The 27,984-nt window shown below is 30.7% G+C and overlaps 1 protein-coding gene and 1 pseudogene across 2 annotated transcripts; one reads left to right on the top strand and one right to left on the bottom strand.

Moving 5' to 3' along the window:
- Positions 15,212-19,328, bottom strand: LOC109361565 (annotated as a pseudogene).
- Positions 24,587-26,536, top strand: LOC109361635 (myb-related protein 305-like). 2 transcript variants are annotated; one of them, XM_019607148.1, is made up of 4 exons: positions 24,592-24,995; positions 25,129-25,258; positions 25,390-25,931; positions 26,037-26,536. In XM_019607148.1, the coding sequence occupies exons 1-4, from the start codon at positions 24,863-24,865 to the stop codon at positions 26,285-26,287; spliced, it is 1,056 nt and encodes a 351-aa protein (XP_019462693.1). In that variant the 5' UTR covers positions 24,592-24,862; the 3' UTR covers positions 26,288-26,536. The 2 variants fall into 2 exon arrangements, with proteins under 2 accessions (XP_019462692.1, XP_019462693.1); XM_019607147.1 differs by having other exon boundaries at positions 24,587-24,995; positions 25,390-26,536.

Genomic DNA, 27,984 nt, shown 5'->3' with positions numbered 1-27,984 from the left:
TCACACTTAGATATTTTATTTCAAATGTATTACCTTTCAAACACGAAGGTTGTGTTTGCAAAGGTTTTACATTTGATCAATGGTAACTGAGTTTTTGTTAACATGCGTTCAAAGGTTCTTCCTTTTTTCTTGGACCATCATGTTACTTTTTCCATATCCCATGTATGTATATTCACATTTTTTGTCTTAAAAATGTGATATTGAATATTCAAGATGTCAAAGTTTTACCTTTGAACTATGTTCAATGACATTTTTTATCTAAAACTTTGACCTTTGAATCATGAAGGTCTTGTTTCCAAAGGTTTTACCTTTGATAAATGATAACTGAGATTTTATGAAAATGCGTTCAAAAGTTCTTCCTTTTTTTTTCATTTTTATGGATCATCATCTTACTTTTTCCAAATCCGATCTATATTCACATTTTTTGTCTTAAAAATGTGATCTTGAATATTTGTTTTTTTTTTGCTATTTGTCGTTGTTCGTCATATGTGTTTGCTTCAAAGTTTATCCTTTCTTGCTTTTTTGAATCACCATCTTAGTTTTTCTTGATCCGATCTACTTTCACATTTTTGTTTCTTAAAAATGTGATCTTCAATACATATTTGTTACATGCATTCGTCTTACGAAGGTCATTGTTTCTTCCTTTTCCAGCAGTATATATTTTTTATAGGTTTTTCTGAAAGTCATTGTATTATGACTTTTTGTAGTTGTTCGCATATTTATTTCTTTTTCTTGCAATATTGAATTTATATTTGTTACATGCATTGGTCTTTGAAGGTCATCGTAAGATAACTTTTGTCACCTTCTTCCTTTTCCAGCCGTGATGATACTTTCACATTGTTGACCTTAAAAATGTCAACTTTAACACTTTTTGCTATTAAATATATATTTGTCATATTTCTGTTATTTGTCTTTTATACTTTTTTGCTTCAATATGTATTTGTTTATAGGTTTTTCCCAAAGTCATTATTTGATGACTTTTTGTAGTTGTTCGCATATTTATTTATGTTTCTTGAAATATTGAATTTATATTTGTTACATCATTGGTCTTTGAAGGTTTTTTGTAAGATGACTTTTGTCACCTTCTTCATTTTCCAGCAGTGATGATATTTTCACATTGTTGACCTTAAAAATGTCAACTTTAATACTTTTTGCAATTCAATATATATCTGTTTTTATTTTTTGTTATTTGTCTTTTATACTTTTTTTGGTTCAATATATATTTTTTATAGGGTTTTCTGAAAGTCATTGTTTGATGAGTTTTTGTAGTTGTTCCTCATATTTATTTCTTTGAAGATGAGATATTGATTATATATTTGTTGCATGCATCATAGAAGTGATATACTTTCAAAGTTGTTCAATTTTTATTGACCTCTTATGATATTCTTCCTGCAAATTTCTAATGACCTGTTTATAAATTTGTTGAATTTGTTACATGAATTTGTAAGTCACCTCTATGAAACTGTCTCTAATATTATACAATGCATTGGTAATGACTTATTATCAATTGTCACTTTTACTGTATTATATTTTAAAAAACTTTTGAAAATATAACTACTGTGACTACCTTATATCTACCAAATATGTTGTACTTAATTTACGAAGTTCACTCTCAGCATGTCCATTGTTGGTTGGTCATCGTTATTTGAAGATTAACAATATGATGTTTATTCTAAGTTAATATAACAATTTTGAGTAAATGTTAATTGTTGTTCTTTTATTTAAAGAGGCTTACTATGTATATATTGCTATTATTATTCTCATTTCTGTTTTAACAGCTAAATTTTTGTCTACCATTTTTTTAAAATGCAATGTCTATGCCTAATAGCTACTATCTTCTTTTATTTTTATTTTTATTAAGAATGGAAAAGGGCTGCTATTAAATTTTGAATTTTGTGTGAAACTTCAATATTTTTTCAGGTTTTGTAGTGTCATTAATCCATCATGCCACGTTTTGTTGTTTTGTTCAAATCCAATGTCATGGTCATTCATTTCTTCTTCTTCAACACGTTACTAACAATATATTGTTATTATTACTCTCATTTGTTTTTTATTGGCTAATTTTTTGTCTAGCATTTTTTTTAAAATGAAATGTCTATGACATTGTCTAAAGTATTAGATAATATAATTGAAGACAATCATTGAGTATTGTCTTCAATTATCGCTTCTTGAATTTTCTGGGATGCTATTATTACTATCATCTCTGTTTTAATGTACATTGTCTAAAGTTGAGTCTTATGCTGAGAGTCATATCTTCAATAACAAATAAGATCTGCATAATATATGGTCGCCTACTTATTAGCTTACCTCTGTAAAAAATGACTTTCACAATTTTTATCTTACTACATTATCATTCTTTCATGAATTCTGAGTCATGTTTTCAATCTGTTTTACTTAACTGTTGTTGTTAGTTTTTGTGTCGCTTAATGTTTTTGTTTGTGGTGGCTTGATGTTTTCATAAGTTAGTATTTTCTGTATTAATGTTAATATCACACCTGTTCGAGCTGGTAAAGGATTTGAATGACTCAAAGCACTTGTGGAAGATAGCTGTTAGAATTATAGAAATTTTGTATGTTCAACTTCCACCTAAACTCGGACATCTAGAAATGATATTGATGGACTGCAATGTAATATTACATAAAAAAAATTATATGTCGCTATTTCGATTACTAACCATCTTTTTTTTGGGAGACAAGATCCAAGTTTCTGTTAAAAAAGAAGAATTCAATCAATGGCATGATCATTTGATTGAAAATAACACCTATGTCATGCATAATTTCAATGTGTTCCACAATGATCTTCAATTTAAGGCATGCAATCATGCCTACAAATTGCAATTTACTGCCCGTACAACTCTAAGAGAAAAAGAGTTTGCTGATATTCGTCAGTTTGAATATGCTTTTAAAAAGTTTTCTGAAATACTTGTTGGGGACTTTCATACTGATTTGTTAGTAGGTAAGTTTTTTTAGTAAAATATTTTTTTTCATATTCATCTAATTTTTAGTTTATTTATATTGTATTAATACTTCATTTTTATTAATTTGTAGACATTATTGATTTTGCTGATAAAATGGTTTTATCTCAGACACGAGCTTCTTTGAAGAAGATTATTTTCAATATCAGAGATTCTAGGTAATAACTTTAATTTGTTCTTTTATAATAATTATTAATTCAATGACTTTATCTCACAAGTTTTTTACTCTTTGTTCTAAGCAGTGGTGATGTTATCACATGTACTCTCTGGGAATCTCATGCCATGTTGTTTTTTAACTGTTACAACAACTTCACAGTTGGTGCGCCTATGATTGTTTTGCTGACACATGCCAGAGTTAAGGAAGGACAAAGTATTTTTTATCCTTCTAAAAATATGCATATCCTGATTATTAAATTATGAATTTGACTTTGAAGTTGATATTTTTAGGTAAGTATCCACCCACTGTTAGCAATTCATGGTGTGGATCGAAGATATTGATAGATGATGAAATTCCTGATATCAGAAATACAAGGATAGGTACATTGTATACAAGTCTCACATTCTATAATTTTTCATTTTTGTTGTTGTTTTGTTATCTTATTAAATTTTTGTTTCTTGGTCATATTCATATTCTGTTTTATGTTTTTTTTTTTGTAGTTTTGCAACTTTAACTCTGTCATGTGACTCATTAAGCCAAGGTAACAACCAACTGTCTCAGTATTCTAATTTATCTGATGATGACCGATTCATGTACAACGCTGAGGTGAAGAGTCTTTCTAAAATTGCGGCCTTAACATCAGTTGAGGTATATTTATGTTGTGTTTAGAATTTTTCATATTAGTTATGTCCTTACCCAACTTTGTTAATGTCAGGAAATAACTTGTGTTACTATTGGAACAACTGTAATGTTTATTGTGGGAAAACAAGGATGGTATTATGACGGTTGTTCAAAGTGCACGAAGAAGGCTGATTTGAAGGACGTTCCGTTCACGTGCAAATGTGGAACATATAAGTTGAGTTCTACACCAAGGTAAAACAGTTTCATTATATATATATATATTACTTTTAAAAATTTATACTTTTCCATTACCTTTCTTATTTTTTAATATAGATTATTTGTTAAGGCACAAATTGGACATTAAAGTCATTCATGAGAATGGAAGTGGAAGGTTTGTGTTTTGGGATCGTCAATGTGCTGATATTATTGGAGTATATGCATTTGAGCTTAGAAATCGGATGGTCGCAATTAGGGGTGTTCGCGGTCCATTTGGATCGGTTTTTAAGCAAAAAATGGTATTATGATGACTGTTCAAAGTGCACTAAGAAGGCTGATTTGAAGGACGTTCCGTTCACGTGCAAATGTGGAACATATAACTTGAGTTCTACACCAAGGTAAAACAGTTTCATTATTTATATATATATATATATCGATCCAATCCGGTCCAAATATTATATGCGGTTTCGGTCCGGTTTGGATCGGTCTTTTTTTTTAAATTAACATATAAATCTCTTCTATTTCAGCCTACAACACCAACAAGGAAGCAACCAGAATAATGAAGAAATATTTAATTCTTTTAGTAGTAAGATTAGAAACATCAATATAGTCTAATGATCCAATCATTTTTAACTCTTATATCTTTCAACTGCTATACACATTCCTATACATCTTCAATCATCTACTTAAGGTAATTGTGTATTTTATTTTACCTTTATACTTTCACACTTAGATATTTTATTTCAAATGTATTACCTTTCAAACACGAAGGTTGTGTTTGCAAAGGTTTTACATTTGATCAATGGTAACTGAGTTTTTGTTAACATGCGTTCAAAGGTTCTTCCTTTTTTCTTGGACCATCATGTTACTTTTTCCATATCCCATGTATGTATATTCACATTTTTTGTCTTAAAAATGTGATATTGAATATTCAAGATGTCAAAGTTTTACCTTTGAACTATGTTCAATCATTTTTAACAATTTCATGATCCAATCAATAAAAAAAACAACGCAACAACAAAATTAAGGATTTTGCAGTGAACATTCAACATCTATCTAGTGATTCTGGAGGAATGAGGAAAAATTATTTCCACTGACATCTTACTTTTCCTCATCACAATGGAGGAATTAGGGATTTAGGAATGAGGAATTAGAGATTCTGCAGTGCCACCGTCTATCTCGAATACTTTTGTAAAAATTAGGAGATACTTAACAATATCGGTCTGGTCTGGATCGGTCTGGATCCCAGACGTGAAACCGCCGATCGGTCCTTAAAGAATAAATCCAATACGATCCAAATAGATTCGGTTTTTGCGGTTTCGGTCTACTTTGGATCGGTTTGCGGTTTTTGTTTTGGACCAGTCTGGATTTGAACACCCCTAGTCGCAATACGTATTTTTCCAGTTATACATTATATAGATTGAAATCACATTGGTACATCATTTTTCTATTACAACAGTTTATAATTTTTCCTGTTTATATATGAAGGAAGGTGAGGATGATCCAAAGGCATTCCCTCTAATGCTTGACATGTTGCTTGCAAGGACAATGCCATTTAGAGTTAAAGTCCAACCATCTTACCACCAATCCTCTGTGATAAGGCTATCTGAGAGTCCGGTCTTGATCAATACCATTGATGATCAGTTTGGAACATTGGACATACATAATGTGAGTTAATGATATTTGTGTTTTATCTAGTTTTTAATCAAATCTTATTTTAACGTAATGCAAGTTAATTTTTACATGTTTTTAAGCAGGGTTCAACCTCTTAGGACCTTAATGGAAAATGTCATCTCAATGACATGTCTCAATATAAATATGTGATTGACTTCAATAATTAATTACAATGTTTGAAATGCAAAGGTAACTCATGTTATACCTGTGATTTATTGACATGTTTTTTCAACTTGCATGGTTAGTCTGTATCTATCATTGTTGATCATGATCCAGACAACCTTCAATTACTAACTCCAGCCAAGAGAATGTCAGTTGACTTAGATTTGGACCTGCCATAAAGCCCCATCTTTAAATCTACTCAGTTGTCATCTTCGAAGGTGGCAAAACATATCAAGACCAGGTGACTAATAGAAGCATGATAAATTATGTATAACCTTTTGAGAACTATATTTTGATACATCATAGTTTGATATATATTGTGTGACCTCATCCTTAACTACCCACAAATTGAGGCTGGCTAAGTTTGAAACACTACTTTCACATATATATATTATGTGAATATATTTTGCTATTAGTAACTGATAAGTACATAACAAAAAGTATCATCCGACTCCCCTTATGTTTTGTGAATTTACTTATTTACCTTTGATGAACATCTATGTACTTTTAAAAGTAATAAAATTTGCTTATCACATTAATTCAAGTTAATTGTTTTTGTCGTTTAATATACAAATTCATTAACCATAACAAATAAAACAATAGTGATTTTAAATGGATCGTGATGGATGCTAATGTTCATTGTTTAATATCGATAATACTATGACCTTTAAATGAAAATATAGTCATTAACAAATACAATTACTTTTTTTCTTTCTATTTATTCATTTATTTCCATGTACAATTTATATTATTAATTTCAAACGTTAATAAAATTTAATCATTTCACAATTTGAAATTATTGCATCAAAGATATTAATAACCAATTTCTGGGTGATTTCATTAAACATTAACGTGTAAAACCAAATATAACTTCAAATCATGCAACATTTCCAAAAAAAAATAGTCATTAAATGTGTTTATTTCTCTTAAACATTAAAATCTTATGTTATAATCTACATGCATAATCGTGCAATCATATTTGACAATGGTAGGTTACAAACATCACATAAATTTGTAGATATTAAACAAATAATTGATCTTTAACATTATAAACTCTATATTTATTCAATTTTTTTTGTAGATCAATCACCATTATTTGAATTACAAACTATCTATCCAACACTACTTTTTGGCTATACAGATTTGATTTTCCTATGCAATATGCAACTTTATATAATCTAACATACTAGAATTTTTTTATATAACTTTTTCTACTTTTACATTATGCAGGTTAGTTGACATACTATTTTCAACATTACATTGGAAAACACAATGTTGTAATCATGATGAAGGAAGCATGTATGTAGTCTTTTAGAAGAAAAGTTAAAACTTAAACAGTTTTAAAAAAGTATGTAAACTCAGTAGAGGAAGAGTGAGAAACAAAGACAAGCAAAAGTCACTCCCCCTCTTTCCTTTTCTTTAGAACTCATCTATCATTCTCCCTTAGGACCTCAAACCCTACTGCAAATATAATGATCAATCCAACTAGGTCTTCAAAAAAACGTTAACCTCTCTAAGATGTTATTTCTTCTCCATGCTTCTTAAAGTGCTCAGGTAAGATTCTATGTTCTTTATAATCATTATCGTTTTGTATTACAAAAGAAGGGAAAATAATTTCCTAACTTTATTTTACTACCATTGTTGTTTTCCTACTAAAAATAGTTATTCCTCTTTTAGAACTTCTTCCTTTCAACTCTGTTCTTAACAACTATATTTGTGTTTAGTATTTATGATTGAAGAAAGCAAGTCGATTGTCAATACTTCATTTAGAGTTGTGTACAACATTTTCCCCATAAGGTAATGTCTTTCCCAAAATACGTGTCTGTGGATATTTACAATAAATTAATATATATTTTAAACTGTATGAGTATCTAATCTTAGTTATATATGTTGTTGTTACTTATTTTAATGGGAGAAACATATTATCTGAATTATGTTTTGTAGATTCTAGATTGGTGTTTATGAATTACATTATTAAGTATACTATAATTTGTGATTCATTCTGATTAATGTTTTTACTTTCTGTGATTCATTCTGAAGTTTTAACTCAACTATATGAAATTGTCAGTGATATTATAAAATGCATTAGTAATGACTTATTATCAATATGGTAAGTGTTACTGCATTATATTTTCAATAACTTTTTGTCATTTTTCTACTGTGACTATCTTATATCTATCAAGTTTGTTTTAATTAATTGAAACAAGTTGAGTGTCAGTATATCCATTGTTGTTGGGTGATCATTATTTTAGTGCTTATTCAATAAATTATCATTATTTGAAGCATGACATTATCATGTTTATCCTAAACATGCTTACTAACAATATAATACTATTATCTTTGTTTTAACAACTACGTTTTTTGTTTAGAAGTTGTTGATTGTGTGAATTCTATAACAAATTGAGTATTGTTATCTTGGATACTTTTTGTGGTCTTTTAATATGTATTTGTTCTATTTGTTACATTCTACTTTAATAGCAATTTCTTACTTTTTGTTGTTTTTCATTCAATTTTTTGTTTCAATATGAGATTGTCAACATGTATTGAATATATATTTTGTGGTCCTCTTCTTCCTCTTCCAAAACTGATGTACTTTCCAATTTTTACTCCTTTGACATGTTCAATTTCATTTGCTAAAAAACCTATATAATTCTGATATGTTGTTTCAATTATATTTTGTAGATTTTGGAATGGTTTTTATGAATTTGGTATTTTGGAATGCAATTTGATGTTATCTATTTGTTGTTCAAATTATTTCTGTATTCAATTAGACATGAGTTAGATTATTGAGTTTACTATAATTTGTGATTCATTCTGAATAATATGTATTCTATTATCTATTCCTCGGTCAGATTATCGAAGCAGACATGTTATGGACTGTTCTACTATGATCTCTTCCTCGGTCTACTTTGTTCATTTTGTATCACCTTTAAAATTCTTTTGGTACCAATTTTTAAATTATCCTATAACATGTGGGAGATTGTTATGCAATTTTTTTAAAAGAATTGTATATGTATGAATTACAATTCTATGGACTGTTATATGGATACCACAAAGTTTTTCTTTAGTATTACTTTGTAAAATATAATTACTAAGTGGTAAAATAATGTTTGATATCAACTCCTAACATGCAGCAATAAATAAACTGCCATTCTTTATAGATAAGATTTTCAAATTTTATTGCATAGTAAATTGAACTTAAAAAATTGAAATCGAAGTACAACACTTACAGTTAAAGGGAATGTATTCCACCTGTAACAATAGCAATAAATTATGTGGTGGCTACTAGTTTCAGTCTCTATTTATTAATGTTCAATTATTTAAGTTATACACTAATCTTACACTTGAATGTATACAATGTGTATAAAACAGGACGTGATTTGTTGAATGTGTATCTTTTTCTGATGATATCAAATGGAATCAAATTAACCGAATATCTGTTCTTCAATAGCAAGAAATAAAAGAAATTTTGTTTTGAAGGATAAGGGTTTAAATTATTCAAGATCAAAACAAAAAAATGTTCATCGGTGCAATCTTAACAACAAAATTCTACACCAATGCAAATGAGTAGAACCCCGCTATCACATATAGATTTAAATTCTGTCAACTTGAAAGACAATTACGGTTTATTCAACATCAATGACTGTTCACCTTCGACATCCCATACCCAACCATCAGAAATCCATGACCAATCTACAATGAAGAATTTTTGAATCAAGAGCCTATAGGTATAAATCTTATGAGTAGATATGGGAACATGTCACATCTTCAAAACTTGAACAACAGTTCAACAACAAAAGAAAATATGTTACCATTTTTATCATCACAAAGTTATAGTCACCAATTCAATGATCATACAAACGAAGATGATGTCAATTCTAAAATTGACGTAGAAGGCATTGATTCAAATTTTTATTTTATTATTAGTCATTTATTAAATTAATATAATGATTTTCTTTAGCATTAATATATTTTATTCTAGTGAGTTTAGACGATGTTAATATTGAATATTCTTCGAAATATGAAGATCAATTTGATACTTCCCATATGACCTCAATGGCTCAAATACATCAAGGTTATTTACTAAACATTTTAAATTTTATTATAGTACAAGAAAATAGCCACTAACATTAAAATTGTTTGTTTAGGTTATTCTGATATTGGTGATCATGTTATTGAATGTGATCATTGTGGAGCATGCATGTGGTATGAAGAGCGAAAGCGTAAACATAGAAACACCACAACACCCAAATATGAACTTTGTTGTGGTGATGGTAAAGTACAAATACCATTATTGCAAACACCTCCTCCAATCCTTCAACATCTCTTCTTTGATTTTCACTCATGTGATAGTCTAAATTATCAAAACAATATTCGACTATACAACATGATGTTTGCCTTCACATCTGCGGGTGAAAATTTTGATAGATCAATCAATAATGGTAGAGGTCCTCCAACTATTAGGATACAAGAACAACCATGTCATCGTATTGGTAGTATGTTGTCGATGCCTGGACAAGACCCAAAGTTTGCACAACTTTACATTTATGATACAGAACATGATTTTCAAAACAGAATGGAAAAAATAAGGTACACGATAATATTACTATGGATAATAATGTCATATTTTTTCTATTCAGTGAAATCTTATTGATTTGTTGTTCAATTGATGAATATAGGAACAAAGGTTGATTCCCAAGTACTTTGCCAATTATCCCAAATGTTGGATGAATATAATGTTCATGCAAAGTCATTCAGAATCGCAAGGGAAAAGATTGAAAGATGGTGTAATTCCTAATTTGAAATTGAAGCTAATTTCCGAAAGGAGTTCTGATGGTAGAGTAAATAACTTACCAGCAGTTTTTGAAGTGGCTGCTTTAATAGTTGGAGATATTGATTCAACATAAAAAAGAGATATAATCATGGAGACCCAAACTGGTCATTTAAAGAGAATTTATGAATTACATGCAAGCTATTTAGCTTTTCAATATCCATTGTTGTTTCCATTTGGGGATGATGGTTACAGACATGATGTAAGTCACAGAGCTAGAGCTGATTCTCAAAATAGGAAACGAAATCGTCTAACAGTGAGAGAATGGATATCCTTTAGATTGCAAACAATGAAGAATGACGCTCAAACTTTTTTGAGGTCAAGAAGACTATTTCATCAATTTTTAGTTGGTGCTTATACTATGGTGGAGTCTGAACGTCTATCTTTTATCAAAAGAAATCAGTCCAAGTTAAGGGTTGATAAATACAAAAATTTGAACCAATCTCAAACAAATGACCAAACTGAAGGATCAAATATTGGAAAAAGAGTCATATTACCTTCAACTTTTGTTGGTAGTCGTAGGTGCATGGATCAATTATACTTTGATGGGATGGCCATTTGTAGTTCATTGGGATTTCCTGATTTGTTTCTAACAATGACATGCAATGACCTGAAATTGTACGATTTCTTAATCCTTTGGGTTTAAAGCCACATGATCTGCCAGATATAATCTCAAGAGTGTTCAAATTTTAGTTTGAACAATTGCTTCAAGATATAAAGAAAAGACATGTGTTGGGTAAAGTAATTGCGTTTAAGTATATATTTCATAATATATTTACTTTTATCTCATATATGTTACTATATGAGTAATTTTGTATACTTATTATTCATTTATAATTTAATGTTCCAGATATGTACACTATTGAATTTTGGAAGAGAGGCTTACCACATGCGCACTTGCTTATTTTTTTGCATCCTTCTAACAAATATCCATCTCCAAATGACATTGATAGAATTATCTCTGCTGAAATTCCAAATCAGAATGATGATCCTGAATTGTACAACTTGGTCAAGTTACATATGATTCATGGTCCATGTGGTTCTTGCAATATGTCTTCTCCATGTATGAAAGATGGTAAGTGTTCTCGGTATTTTCCAAAACAATTTCAACACTCTACAATTGTTGATGAAGAGGGATATCCTCTCTATATGAGAAGAGATAATGGAAATATTGTTGAGACAAAAGGCATCTATCTTGACAATCACTATGTTGTCCCTTACAACCCGCAACTTTTAATTAAGTATCAAGCTCACATTAATATGGAGTGGTGTAACCAAAGTACCTCAGTTAAGTACTTATTCAAGTATATAAACAAAGGATATGATAGGATCACAACGGTTATTGAACCAACAAATGATGGTGCATCACAGGCTCCCGGTAATGTTGATGAGGTTAAACAATATCTTGATTGTAGATATGTATCACCGTCAGAAGCATGTTGGAGAATTTTTAAATTTCCAATTCATGGGAGACAACCAGTTGTTGAATGATTATACTTTCATCTTCCAGGAGAACATCTTGTTTACTTTAATGATCACGAGGATATAGACAATATTCTTTCAAGAGCAACTGTATCAGAATCTATGTTTACATCCTGGATGGAAGCCAATAAAAAATATCCAGAAGGTAGAACTTTGGGTTATACTCAATATGTGTCAAAATTTGTTTATGTGAAAAAAAACTAGGTCTTGAAAGCCAAGAAAATCATGTTATACAATTGGAAGATTAATTTGGGTTTCTCCATGCATCGGTGAGCTATACTATCTTAGGATGATGTTGACAGTTGTTAAAGGACCAACATGTTATGAAGATATTAGAACTATTTCAAATATTTGATATGAAACATTCAAGGATGTTTGCTTTGCATGTGGCTTACTTAAGGATTATAGAGAATACATTGAAGCTCTAAAAGAAGCAAAGGATTGGGGTTCTGGTTTCTACTTGAGGAAATTATTTGTCACAATGCTTTTATCCACATCAATGAATAGGCCAAATCATGTTTGGGAGAACACGTGGCAATGGTTATCTGATGGAATTCTCTACAATCAAAGTAATATCTCCAATAATCAAGGAATTCAACAACTATATTACATTGTATTATTAAAACTTTGTTTTATTTAAATATCTTATATTATATAACACATTTTATACATGATAGGGTTGGTGCTTACGGATCAACAACTATAAAATCTAACTTTATTGGAGATTGAAAAACTACTTGAAGGAAATCGAAGCAGTTTGAAAGACTATCCTTCAATGTCATACCCAAATGGGTACATAACAAGTCAATTAGGAAATAGACTAATATATCAACAGCTTAATTATGATACAAATGAATTAAAGAGAAACTTCAATACTCTTTTCAACTCTTTAACAGGTACTTCCATTTTCTTACCAAATTCTTTGTTTAATGTTAGTTCAAAATAATCTATTTGTAATAGTAACATGATAAAACACAATTTTATTTCATATTATGCAGAAGAACAATATAAGATATTCAAGACTATAATGCAAGTTGTTAACTGTCAACAAGGTCGCATGTTTTTTCTATATGGTTATGGAGGAACTTGAAAAACGCACATGTGGCGAACCCTAACATATGCATTGAGATCTCAAAAACATATTGTATTGACTGTGGCTTCAAATGTTATAGTTTCTTTACTATTATATGGGGTAGGACAACACATTCTAAATTCAAAATTCCATTACCAACTTTTGACAACTCTGTTTGCAACATTCATCAAGGGACTGAACTTGCAGAATTATTGAAACATACAAAGTTAATTATATGGATGAAGCTCCAATGGCACATAAGTTTTGCTTCGAAGCACTTGATAAAAGTCTTTGTGACATCATGGGAACAACAAATGGCTCAATTCTGTTTGGAGGAGAGGTTGTAGTATTTGGAGGTGATTTTAGACAAATATTACTTGTGGTTCCAAGAGGTTGTCGTTCAGATATTGTGCATGCAACAATTAATGCTTCTTATCTTTGGCATTTTAACCCTTACAAAGAACATGCGTTTATAAAATTATGACAATGAATCAGATATCAAGCAATTCTCTGAGTGGATACTAAAGATGAGAAATGGAAAATTATCTGAACCTAATGATGGTTCTGCTGAAATTGATATCCCAGAGGAACTTCTGATTGTAAATTATGATAACCCAATTGATGTGATAGTCAGTAGCACCTACCCAAACTTACAAGAACATTATAAGGATGAACAATTCCTCCAATGTAGAGCAATACTTGCATCAACAATTGAGATTTTTGATCAAATCAATAAATATGTTCTGATGAAAATTCCAGGTAAAGTATTCAATTTTATTTAACATGCACATTATTTTAAATGTATTAAATTTATTAGATTTATATTAATAACTATTCTAATGTATATTTACAGGCGATGAAAAAGAATACTTGAGTTCAGATGCAGTTGATATGTTTGATGCTAATGACAATGAAGCATTCAACATATTAACTTCTGAATTTCTAAATTCACTTTCAACATCAAGACTTCCAAATTATAAGATCAAGCTAAAAGTATACACCCCGATTATGCTATTAAGGAACTTAGATCAGACTGAAGGGTTATGTAATGGTACAAGATTGGTGATTACGTAGTTGGCTAATCATGTACTTGAGGCAAAGATAATGTCTGGAAAAAACATTAGAAATATCACTTACATTCCTAGGTTATCAATGTCACCATCCCAATCTCCATGACATTTCATGCTTATTAGAATACAGTTCCCTATAATTGTGTCATACGCTATGATAATCAACAAATCGCAAGGTCAATCACTAGAGAGTGTGCGATTGTATTTACCTAGACCAGTATTCAATCATGGTTAATTGTATTTAGCTGTTTAAAGAGTATAGAACAAAAAAGGATTGAAAATATTGATACATGACAAGGATGGTAAACCATTGAAGACGACGACAAATGTTATTTATAAAGAAGTTTTCCAAAATCTTTAACAGATATTCTACAACTTATTTTACATTACGTTTGAAATATTTATTTCTAACTAATTTTTTTTAAATAACAGATTTCAATATGATATGACTGTACAACAGCTTTACGTTAACAATCAAATATATACAAAGCAAGGTTTATGAGTTAATCTTTAGTTACATTCTCCTGTTAAAAATAAATCATGTAATTTTCCATCTAAATTCATTCAACTTTTCCTAACATGTTTCCTTTTTTTAACATTACAAGTTCAATATCATTTCATTGTACCACCATCTTTATATTTGCACTAGATCACTACAAAACATGTTTTAATAGACATTCCTCCATCACATTTCATTTAACAAGTTATATAATCACTATTTAATTAAATTCATGCAATACATATTATTCCTGTGCGAACGCTTGGGTCTCCTACTAGTATTTTTGGAAACAAAAACATGATAGCTCGAAGCCAGTAAAAGGGCAGTGATAGTACAATTGTACATATGTGAATGACCAAACATAAAAAAATGATCTGATACAAATGACAATAAGGGCAGACGGGAAGGACTAGAAAGAAAATAATCTAAGGAACCAAAATGATTCATATGAGAAGGAACAAAATTTTTACTCCAAACTATATATGCACAATGTTGAATTACACATTCTTCGCATTCACAAGAGTTGTTTGTCTATATTATATGGCTCAATGTAATTACCTCCCCAAAACAAATCCATATAATTCATGTTGAATCATACAAACACTTGGGGGTGTAAAACTGACGAATTGGAAAAGTTTTTGGTTGTATCATAATGGATGGGTCAAAAACAAACTAATCCATTAAAAATGAATCAAAAAATGTAACACAAACATGATGTGCAACAACAACTTTCATTTTCTCAGCAGCAAGAAGGTGGATGCCCTTCTGGCTTATCTTCTTCCATGTTATCTGCACCATCCCTGTTTCAAAGAGTATATTTCTTAGCGTTATTGAATTCATTTTCAAACAGCTAAAAAAGATAGTTGGGTAACAGCTTAACGAGTGCAGAGTGCCCAATAAATTCCTCTCATAGATTAGTTCTTTACTCAGAGAGACTGAAAGATACTCTTGGTTAGACAAAAAAAATGCATATGCATTCAGCTTTAAAACAAATTATAATCCCTACCTCATATGGCTATTTATGTTTAACACTTCGAATCAGCCTTTTCACCATCGTGATCAGAATCACAATCTTCACCCCTCCATATGCGAGGGTTTGTTCTCCTATCCATGTCCTCTTCAACCTGAATCAATAATAAATTTAAACAAAAAAGAAGCAAATAGGAGAGGAACAATAACAGCAATTGTTACTAAGTACCAACCTCTTCTGGAACTGGGATGGTTGGAGGTGTTGTGTAAAAAGACACACTGGGAGCATGGGGAAGTCTTGAAATCTGTTCTAGCAGTACACTCCTGTAAAATTAATAAAAAATTTAAGGCACTGTTTGCTACATGGAAATGCTAGCATCAGAATAGCATTCAAGATACCAGTGATCATCTATACTTAATGGATTCTACTGGGAGTACATTAATTAAATATCAATGGCTTTTTCTATATCTCATTCACTCTTAATCCTATTATATCTAGTTTGTTGACTCATCCAACACAACTATTCCATCACTACTGCATGTCTATTCTTTTATTAGCAATTCATCACTAGACATTCAGTTCTATACAACATCATCAGGCTTACACTTGTGTGACACAACATTTCCATATGGGACTTTTCTACTACATATAACACTTTAAGCACTTCTTCATTTCATATACCCCGCTTTGAAACCAACGGTTACGTTTCCCTTAATTTACCGATTATTTTGAATAATTGAACCAAGATGCTTAAACCTTGTGACTTATGGTATGATATGATTTCCAATTTTTACCTAAAATAGGATTTATGCACATCTTGCTAAACTAAAATCTACATACTTCGATATTTCAAATTAAGTGAAAGTCATGTTCTTCCAATTCGATATCCGAAAGTCACATTGGACTCTGACTAATCTAAGTCATGTCAGGAAGACCTATTAAGTGAGCAAAGCTCTCGTAGCGCCTATTTATTTCATTCACAAGACTCGAAACCCATACCTTTTTTAACGAGAAGCAAGCTCCTTGCCACTTGGGCAAACAAAAATTGGTTAAAATCAACTCTCATTCAATCTTAAAGAAATTAATAGTAAAGATACCTTATTTTTTCCATATCCTTAGGTGTGTTTAGGTTGTCCATCTTGCTTGGATCGACATGAAGAGTATAATCTGGGCCAAAATACTCATAATATTCATTATAAGGCAACTTATTATCAGGCTCCACTCCGACTGCCACTGCTGTCTAAAAGATAGAGTATGTAATCAAATAAGTAACATTAAACTAATACCAAAATGCAACATTCATAATCAAGCCCAAGAGAAAGAAAGGGACCTCATAACACCAACAACGAGCAACGTTCCGAATCGTATATCCTCCCCCACCCAAAACCATCAGAGGAACATTGAAAGATCTAAGGAATCGAAGGCAATCTGCATGGCCTTTTACAGTTAAGTTGAAGCAACCCAATCTGTCACCAGACAATGAATCAGCTCCACATTGAAGAACAACTGCATCAGGCTGATAAACCTCCATGACTTTTTGAATGACAGATCGAAACAAACCCCGGAAACTGTTATCATCCAATCCATCATTTAATGGGACATTGAGAGCATAATTCTTTCCTGGGCCCACCCCAATGTCTCTGATGTGTCCAGTGCCAGGGAAAAAGTCCCCAAACTTATGAAAAGACACAGTCATCACTCTATCGGTTGTGTAAAATGCCTCCTCAACACCGTCACCATGGTGAACATCAATGTCAACATACAGAACGCGCTTCCGAGTAACAAAACAGATAGTGAGAACAACATATCCAGGAAGAGACTACATTATATATAAATATATATATATATACATATGTATGTATATGTATATACATATATATGTGTATGTATGTGTATATGTATGTAGATATATAACAAAATAATAACTCATTACAACAGAATTCCATATAACTAGAAAAGTAATTGTGATTTTTACACATAGAAGAACTAGGAAATGGCAAAGATGTATTGTTAAAGAAGTGAAACAAAAGGGTGAGGATGCAGGCAGGGAAAGATACAAACCCTTCAAAACAGAGATCAAATTTATCTTAGAATCCATTGCTTCCACTCACTTCTACACAGCCTATCTTAGAGTAATAATAATAGTTTACCACAGCATTGAGAATCACCCATATATCACTTTAGAGTAGTGTTAGAAACACCCTTTTTGACACTTTCTCCCTTATTGGTCCATGCCATCTCCTTTCAAAATATGATAACTTGTTAAATGTTTCTATAGGACATGTTAAACTGAAATTATTTATTTATTTTAAATATTATTCTCTTCTCCTTCATCCTCTCCCTGTCTTTCAGTATCCACCCATTGTATGCAACGAGTAATCCAAGTCATAACTCTAACCACATTTTAAAAAAGCATGAAAGTCATCACATTCCAATAATTTATGGGGGATTATAGCTTCGCAAACATGAAATTATAGCTTCCCAAGTAATCCCAGGGTCAAGGAAGGTCCAGGGTTAATGATTGCATATGAAGGTACTTCTAGACAATCCATAACAAGACATGGAATGGCCTATTCCACTATTTGATGGGTTTAGGAATGGAAAATGAGATTGTATTCAATTCCAGATTGTTCTTATAGCTTGTTTGGTTGCACATTGCATTTGGCAAATAGCGCATTCAAGAGCACAAAAATGCAGAATCTACAACGTGTCATGTGAGACTGGTGTTTAAGCACACAAAAACTGAAGCAAACACACGCTTAATATGTTTGGCATGTAAAGTTAAATATATAAGCATGACAATGACTGAGCATTCCTACTTAACAAGACATGAAATTGATTAGTATTACCTAGTCGACAGAGTTTAAGTGCAGAACAGTACTTTTTTATTGCAAAAAGTCCAAAACTTTCGAACATGAAAATAAAAATAACATAGCTCTATACAACAGAGAATCCACAAGCTAAAAAGAAGTTAATAAAATTTGAAAATAGAAAAGAAAGTGGAAATTACCCTATGAACCTTGAGAAGCTCAAGGATACCGAGAACAATATCGTTGACGTAACAAAACCCAGAAGCTTCACCTTTCTTGGCATGGTGCAAACCGCCAGCCCAATTGATAGCGATATCAGCGTCGCCACGGTTAAGCTTGACGGCGGCGCCAATGGATCCTCCAGCGGAGGCCTGGCAGAAGTTGAAGAGACCGTCGAAGACGGGGCAGTCCTCGCCGACATTGAAGCGCTTGAGTTGGCGGGAGAAGGCAATCTCGGAGATAGTCTCGGGGGAGACGGAGGAGAGGAAATCGACGTAGTCAGGGGAGTGGAAGCGGCGGATGTCGTTGGCGGCGGCAAGGAAGGGACGGTTGATCTCCATGTGGCGGTGGAGGGAGTAGTGGACAATGAGGTTGTGGGCCATTTGGATTCGGTGGGGCTTCATAGGATGGCCCTGGCCGTAGTAGTAGTGGCCGATGGTGGGTTCGTAGAAGTAGGTGACCCGGCGTTTCTTTGCGTCTGCACCAGAAGATGGTAGCGAAGCACCACTCTCCTCCCCGATACCCATCACTATGCCTTTCATCAAATGCCTCAAAACCCTTTCAAGTTATATTAATGAGTACCTACGCTATATACATATAACAAATTATTACATCATCTCAAGTTCTCAACCATCACCTCATCATCCTACAAAACATAAAATCTATTCACATCATCCATTTAATTTATATTATTTTTTGTTTAAAAATTGTTAATTTATACAAATTAATAAGTGAGATGATCAGATGAGTAATGATAAAAATTTATAAATCTTCTTGTTAAAGTGAAAAATGTCACTTTTTATAAATCAATAATAATTGATAAATAAAGTATCATTTTATGACATATATTACTAACGAAAACTATATATTATTTTACAATTGAGATATGATTAATAATGTTAATATAATATTAAACAATGCTTTATCAATGTATTTATATATGCTATCATCGGTATAGTTCAAGGTATATCAAACTTTGTTTTCCCTTAAAATATAATTTATCTTTTCCCATTGCCCCTAACTAAAACCAACTAAGTATACTTCTACTCATATTGAATTAACTATGTCTTATACTAGACATCAACTTGTGTTAGTTTCTAGTCTAATGATTAATTCACAAGTTGAGTTTGAATGAAAAAATAAAATTTTAATATTATCTAATATCTAATAAACATATTTTATAGCTTTCAAGTTTTTCTTCTCTCTATTACCCCTCTAAATAATAACCGTGAAACAGACCCCTAATATAATTGTCATCCCTAACTACCAATAAAACGAAGAGCCATTATTTTAAGAAGCTGTGTAGTGAAATGCCACGATTGTCTCTTATATAAAAAAAAAGTCATCAAATAAAATCTTTTCCTATAACACCAAATTGCAAAGAAGACAACTTATCACATGTATGTAATTCATTGTCAATTCGGGGACCATCGTGGTGCATGATGGATAATGAGACGGTCATGTATATATGATGTGTTACTTGGGTTGTTTGTTTCACCAGTCTCTTTAATTATGTCCTATCAATGTTACTACGTTCTAAATCAGCGATATTTTTAATCTGTACGTAAGAAAAATGCTATTGAGTTTTTTCAAAGGAAACTCATATAACTAGGAAATCAAACAGAATTTTTTAAGGATATGAGTTATGAGTTTTGTATTTTGTTTAAGGGTGGTGTTTTGTAACCATTAAGAAGACAATACAGGAACACCACAGCATTTAAAAGCATAAAATCCACAAAGTCACAAGCCATTGCTTTAAATCCCATGAAATATTGCTAATTGCTAATATTCCCCTCGTAACAAAAGGCCCCATTTTGAACAAGAGAAAAAGTAACCCCAAACAAAATAAAAGGGCCCATTTAATACTTCATCATCCCAAAATACTTTTATTTTTAATTTCAACATTTTTTTTAAAATGACTCTATCACACTATTTTCACCCGAAAAAATATTGGATAATTTTTAATGTTATTTACTTTAATTAGTTTAAAAGGTTCTAATTTAAACCTCGCTTTAGTTTATAGGCCTAATTCTACATTGGCCGTCCCTTCCTATCTCGTGACATATTTTTTATTCAAAACAGTGCTTATGTTTTGAGGTTTAAGTTATCTTCCTTTTCTAATGAAAAGGACACCATATATAAGAAAATATCCGTAGCATGATGTATTTTTTTGGTTTCACATTGTATTCTCATATTCGATAGGAGGTAAAATAATTTTCTGAAGTATTATTGAATGCATAAAATGAAAACCCTTTAATAATATTTTTTATATACAAATATATCAAACTCTTGTACTGCTCAAATGACATTAATCCTTTTCACTTAGAATAAAATACATCCATGAAGAAACATAAATATAAGCACACATCAAACTAGTTAAGCTTCAATTCTTCAAAGTTAAGCATGTTTTGACTTCGGAAACATGTTTTAATTTTTGTCTCTATTTCGTTGTTTGTATTACTGAATTTGATATTTAGTTAATAGTTCTTATATCGATCTATTCAATTTAAATATTTTTACTTTACATATAATATATTGTTTTGTTGAATATATAATCTTACTGGCATAAAACCACTGATATTCCACAAATGTCGAATTTGGTGATAATTTTATTTTCTTTCTTATCTATTATGTCAATTGTCAAAGCTAATTTTTAGAGGAATAAGAATGCTTAATGGGGTTTTCCGTGTATAATGGCAATAATCTTTCCTACAGTGTAACGGACCTTTATTGAAAAGAAGTATAATTAACTAATGAGTTTCTCTAAACCCATACCACATACTTAAAAAATATGTATGCATTAAAAACTTTATTAACATCGGTGATCAAACCGGTTAGAGTACTGATATAGTGATATAACAGTTTAATCGGTGGTTCACTAATTAAACTGCATACCGCGAAGTTAAATATACATATATAATATATTAACATTGTTGAAAAATCAATAAAAACTATTTTTTATTTTTGTTAAAAAAAATAATTTTAATCTGGTACGGTTCAATTGAAAATCGACCATATGATCAGTTTTGACCGGTTTTAGCCAACTTCAACTGGTATAATTGTATGGTCAATATAATTGTTGTACCGTATCGGTATTAAGACCGGTTCAACCAACCGGTATGAAATTGTTTTAACAATACTGAACTAAACATTTATATTTTAAGAAATAACAACTTTATATTCTTAATATCATTCTATTATTTTTAATTGTTTATCCCCAACTCAAGTAGCGAAATTAATATAGCCCTAAATAACCAACAAAAAAACAACTTGTATTATAAGCCAAAATGATCAATAAATTACATGATCCGTTATTGCTCCTTCAAAAAGCGCTCATCTATTTATAAATATAATTGCCACTAATGGCCAAACTCGTTTAGGAATGCATTTGCTTTGGTAATTGCATAAAATGGGTAGCGGCAAGATCGACAAAAACGTGGGTTGAAAACCAGTTATTGGTACTAGCTATCTGACTTTTTAGGTAACAAATTAATCTTTTTTGAGTGTATAATTGTTCATTTTAATAAGTGACGCTTATAAGAATCAAACATTTCACTGTTTAATTATCTTAAAAATATAACAAGGTCTTATATAATTATACCACTAGACCATTATATTGTCAGTAACTAGAAATTGCATATGTTTACTGTTTTTATTGGACTCTTAAATTAATAAGTACCATTGACATATGAGACTCTCTTTTCCTTCTTCTTCTTTTAATTTATTTAAAGTCAATATGTCCATGAAGGCCACACATCCTTTCGGGTAGGGCTGGGAATGAACCGAATCAATTCGGTATTTGTTCGAAACTCAATTTATTATTTAACTCGATGAACTTAATTTTTATGTTTATAAATGAGTCAAACTTGAGTTGAATATAGTTCGACTCGTTAGGTTCATGAGCTGACTCAATATATTTATATATATAAATTAATTTTTATGTTTATTATGACCTAAACATTATTTTTTATATTTATTATTATTATATTGTATAAAGAAGATTATGATTATATATATAAAACCTTTTGTGGTATTTTTTTCAAATTTAATTAGTTATTTAAGTTGTCTAAATGAACTATTCGAACTGAATCGAACAGTTCACGAACTTTAACCGAGCCGAACTCAAGTCGAGTTTCGAGCTGAACCAATCATTATCGAGCTAAACTCTGGTTCAATTAGGTTGAACTCGTTTCCAGCCCTACTTCCGAGTACCACTGTGGGCTGCTTTTATTGTATTCTTAACCTTCACAGAAAACTCTAAACATCTATGGCCAACAAATATACATAAATAAACAAACTATAAAAAAGGAATTTTATTTTATTATTTTCTCACATCCGAACACAAATGCATTGCATAAAAGTAGCTGGCAAGCAAAGCCCACATCCCTATTTGTTGTCGGATTACGACTTCGAATTTGTTTAAAAATAAAATCTAACTAAAATTGTTCAAAATAATCTGATTATAGTCATAATAGGTCAAAATTATATGAACAGCAAGTAATACTAAATTAAGAAAGTAGTCCTTATGAAAAATCAAATTAATTATTTTGTTATTTTAACATTTTATCTATATCTCTATACATTTTCTCTAAACTCAAAAGGCACTATAAATTCAGGTCTATGAAACTATATATATATATATATATATATATATATATCAATATTTACCAATATATATAAAGTGGACTTCTACATAATTATATAGAATTTTTTCTTCTTTTTACCATTAATTTTAAATTCCGTATAAAATTTAAATGGACAAATAAGAATCATCGAAGCATAATTTTCAAATATTGTATTTTTGTTGGTTTCCCAATGTAAACTCGTACTAGAGGCAATCATGTCCGATCTGGGAACATTTACATGTATGTGAGACTAGCTCTCTCAACAAGTATTTTTCCATCCACAAGACTCGAATCCGACACATTGCTTAAGAGGAATCAAACATGTACACTTGAACCAATATCCGTTAATTAAATATTATAATTTTACTATTATCTTGTATATATCGAGAGCATTTATATAATATTATCATTCTTTTTTTATATTTATATGTTATTATCTCTCTAAAATTAAATTTACCTTCCTACCGTCTCTATAAATTAATAAAGTTTATATCTTTTATTTTTTAACTTATATCCTATATAAAATCTCTATATCCATTTTCTATAACAAATTAATTATAATATTAAATTTATGAGTGCAATATCTATGTATTATTAGCGTAAAAATTTATATATACTAAATACATAATTCATCATTAATTTGTATGTAGTAAATGATACAATGACAAAGTATAAAACTTTTGAATTCATTTTTTTTAAGAAAAGGGTGTACATATATATCATTCTTTAGTATTAAAAATTATTAAAATAATAATAAGAAGTAACCTTCATCTCAATTTGCACGTATCTAATTAATTTTTTTCTTTCATATATAGTTTAGATTTTAGAGTGACATATAGGAATGTATGTGATCATATTGTCATAGGGTAAAACCAAAGATCAATCATGCTATGACAGGTGATGATTGATGACTATTATTTAATTTAATAAAGCGCCAAAGGGTCCATCGAAACATGCAAAAGATATACATGACCATTATTTACTATACGAGGTTATATTTCAGACAGAATAAAAGAAAAAAGAGAATGAGGTTAATACTTAATTAACCTATATTAGTACGCACGTTTGTACTTTATAGAGTTGTTCTAATTTATTTTAATTTTCTAGAAATAGGGATACCTTTAAAACCAATCCATTTCATTGCAAAAGCAGCATTGGATTTGCGTAAAAAACACTTGATTGCTGCACCTTCCTCATGTTTCTCTCTCTTGACTTCAATCCTAAGTATATGATTCATAATTTTAATTTCATCACTCTTCTCCTTAAATGAACACAATTAATTTGAGTTACTCCTTCGCCACCCCACACACAATATAACTATATTTCCAACACTTAATTATAATTACTTTTCATGACAAAAGTACTGAAGGTAAATATTTCACGCTATATAGTGCTAGTGACCACTTAAGAGTTCAAGGTCCTTCCTTAGAAAAAAACTAAGTATCATTCATTCTTTGGCATTCCCTCTTTCCTCTCACAAATGGGTCGCCATTCCTCTTCTGTGAAGCAAAAAATGAGGAAAGGTTTATGGTCCCCTGATGAAGATGAGAAGCTTTTCAATTATATAACAAGATTTGGTGTTGGATGCTGGAGTTCTGTTCCTAAACTTGCTGGTAACTAAATAACTATTTATAGCATGTTTCATCAAAGAAAGTTCTCATCATTGGTCATATTTTACTTCTTGTTCTATCTTTTTGTTACTAAACAAGGAGAAGAGTCTAACTTAGCTAGTTTCATGAGTTGCAGGACTTCAAAGATGTGGAAAGAGTTGCAGGTTGAGATGGATAAATTATTTGAGGCCTGATTTAAAGAGAGGAATGTTCTCACAACAAGAGGAGGATCTTATAATAAGTCTTCATGAAGTCCTTGGAAATAGGTAACATACATTGAAGCATGATCAATATGGCATAAAAACATAATTTTTTGTCTTTGATACACAAAAAAGAAGGTATCTATTAATATTTGAGTTTTGAGTTATGAAATGATTTTCTTTTCAATATATGTTAGGTGGGCTCAAATTGCAGCACAACTACCAGGAAGAACAGATAACGAGATAAAAAATTTCTGGAATTCATGTTTGAAGAAGAAACTATTGAGGCAAGGGATGGACCCAACAACACACAAGCCTCTCAATGAAGCTAATGTGAAAGAAGAGAAGACAAGCACAGAGTCACCACCACAAATACAAATACCATTTTCTATAGGCCCTTCAACTACTTCAACCTTATTAGCTTCATCACAAGGTTCACCATTTCTAATAAGCAATTCGAATTACTATGATGATGGAAGATTAGCAGAAACTTCAAGAGAAATTTTCATGAGCAATCAAACATTAGACCCTTTGTCCAACTATGATAATTTCCAAATGAGTGTTGCACAAAACTCTGGTTATGGTTTACATGTCAGTAGCAGTTATCAAACAAGCATTAAAACATTGTTTGATCAAAACCAGTTTGCAACAAATTCTACCTATTGCTTCTCTTCAATGCCAAGCCTAACCAATTCGGATCACGTGTCCTTGACAGAGTTTTCTTCAGACAACAACTCAGGTTCTAAAATCAGTTCCTTGTTCATGAATGATAATAGTAATCATAATAATCAGGTGAAAGAAAGTTCAAGCAATAATAGCTCAAACATGAGTATTTTTACTGCAGCAGCAGGAGGAGGGTGTCATCAAATGATGGAAAATGCTGCAGGGTTCTCTTGGGATGCTGAGAACAAGTTAGACCCTTTATTTCAGTTCAATGCCATAAAATCAGAAGAATTCAAGACATGTAATTCTTGGGAAGAAGAGCAACACCATTTGCAGACTACTCATGGTTCAATAGATTTAAGTAGCTATCCTTTAACGTCACTGTCAGAAGATCTAGCAGGAGCAAGTTTTGATGCATTCCAGCATATATGATGATGATGATGATATATATGTTTGAACTGTAAATTCTTTAATTTTGTTTGTTTATTTTTTGATGAACTGTTTCTCTTGATGGAAATTGGTAGCAAATATAGAAAGATATTAATAGTACAGGAAATTTGTAGCATATGATTTGAGTTGAGAACTTGAGAGATGATACCCTCTCACATTTATTTTTTCCTATTGATTGATGTATCTGTTTTCATCAGCCAAAGTTTGAATAACTATATATTAATTCTTGAAGATTAATGAGTGAAGCTAAATTTGTTTTGTGGCCTAATCTTTCCTTATTGTCCAACTAATCTATTATTACTTGCTGTTAAAGTCTTCATTTAGAGAGAAATACTCAGTGCGAAATAATAATAGTCCTTATTTCATTGTCGTGCTTCTTTTGCTGTCTATTCTCTAGTGCATCTGGTCAAAGACTCAAATATGATAAAAAGACAAAAAACCCATACACACATTGCAGCAAATAATGCTATTAATTCCATTTTTTCATGATCCTTTTTTTATTATTATGTATATAATGGGATGATAAGTTTATATCACAGACACTGACACAGACCCTCGTGTGTTTCTGAAATCTGAATATACTCCATGCATATAAAACTATGAATGGTGGGCTATGGTAGGGATATTATTCAAGCTGGCAGAATTTGACTAAGATGATTATCCTGCCAATCATATAATATGAAATAAAGAATGAAGTGAAGAAAGTTGTGGATTTGAGTCTTATATATAGCAAATTCAAAAATAATAAAAAATAGAGTTATAAGTTGATTTGATGGTTAAGAATAAAGTGAAAGAGATTAAAATTTTAAATCTCATCTATAAAATATTAATATACTAACGAAAAAAATAATATGAAATGCTGTTTTCGTTGGCATATCATATCATCCTGATGCAGCTGGATCCCACATCACCATGGAGTTGTGAATCCTTCAAATTAAAAGACTAAAATTGACTGCCTAATATCTGCATTATTGGAGAGAGATACCATAAGGTATATAGGTCTTCTCTTTATGCTTAATTAAAATATATTTTCCTATAAAATTAACTTATAAATCCTTCCACATTTTAAGAAAAGTAATGTTTATCAGAAAGTGTATTTTAAAATAATACTTTAGGACATATATGGTATAAGAGTATTTGATGGTTGATTTTATCAGTAGTACGTATAATATCTTTCTAAAGAGTATTGTTATGGTGCATGATGTTCTAGGTGGATGGTTGAGATATGAGAAGGATAAATATACGTAGTATTAATTTAGAAGGGGAGAAGCTCTCTTTCAAAATTCTGGACACCCAATTTACTAGGATAGTACCTTATCCTCCAATGAGTAAGATTACTCGTGCAATAAATAAATATGGAAAACCCTTCGGAAAAGAAATTTATTTTTTGGCCACTTTGCATGAGTTCATCGGTTGAAACTTTATTGCAACCATTATTTTTCTAGTTATGAAGAATAAAAAATTTCAAATACTAATATATACGGGTTATGTCCAAATTTACTCCTGAGAAATGAGAATCATCTTTAATTTGCTGTCACCACAGGCTGCTCCAGACACTTCATTTAACGAAAATAGCAATCATCAGTGCAGCAAATATACCCATGGCCATAACTTGCATGGGAATATATATACATATACATACATATTATATATATATATATATATATTTGTATGTACAT

This window comes from Lupinus angustifolius, chromosome LG12, assembly GCF_001865875.1.
Source record: "Lupinus angustifolius cultivar Tanjil chromosome LG12, LupAngTanjil_v1.0, whole genome shotgun sequence".
Lineage (NCBI taxonomy): Eukaryota > Viridiplantae > Streptophyta > Magnoliopsida > Fabales > Fabaceae > Lupinus > Lupinus angustifolius.
The sequence above is the reverse complement of the archived record's forward strand: the minus strand, read 5'-3'. Positions and strand labels throughout refer to the sequence as shown.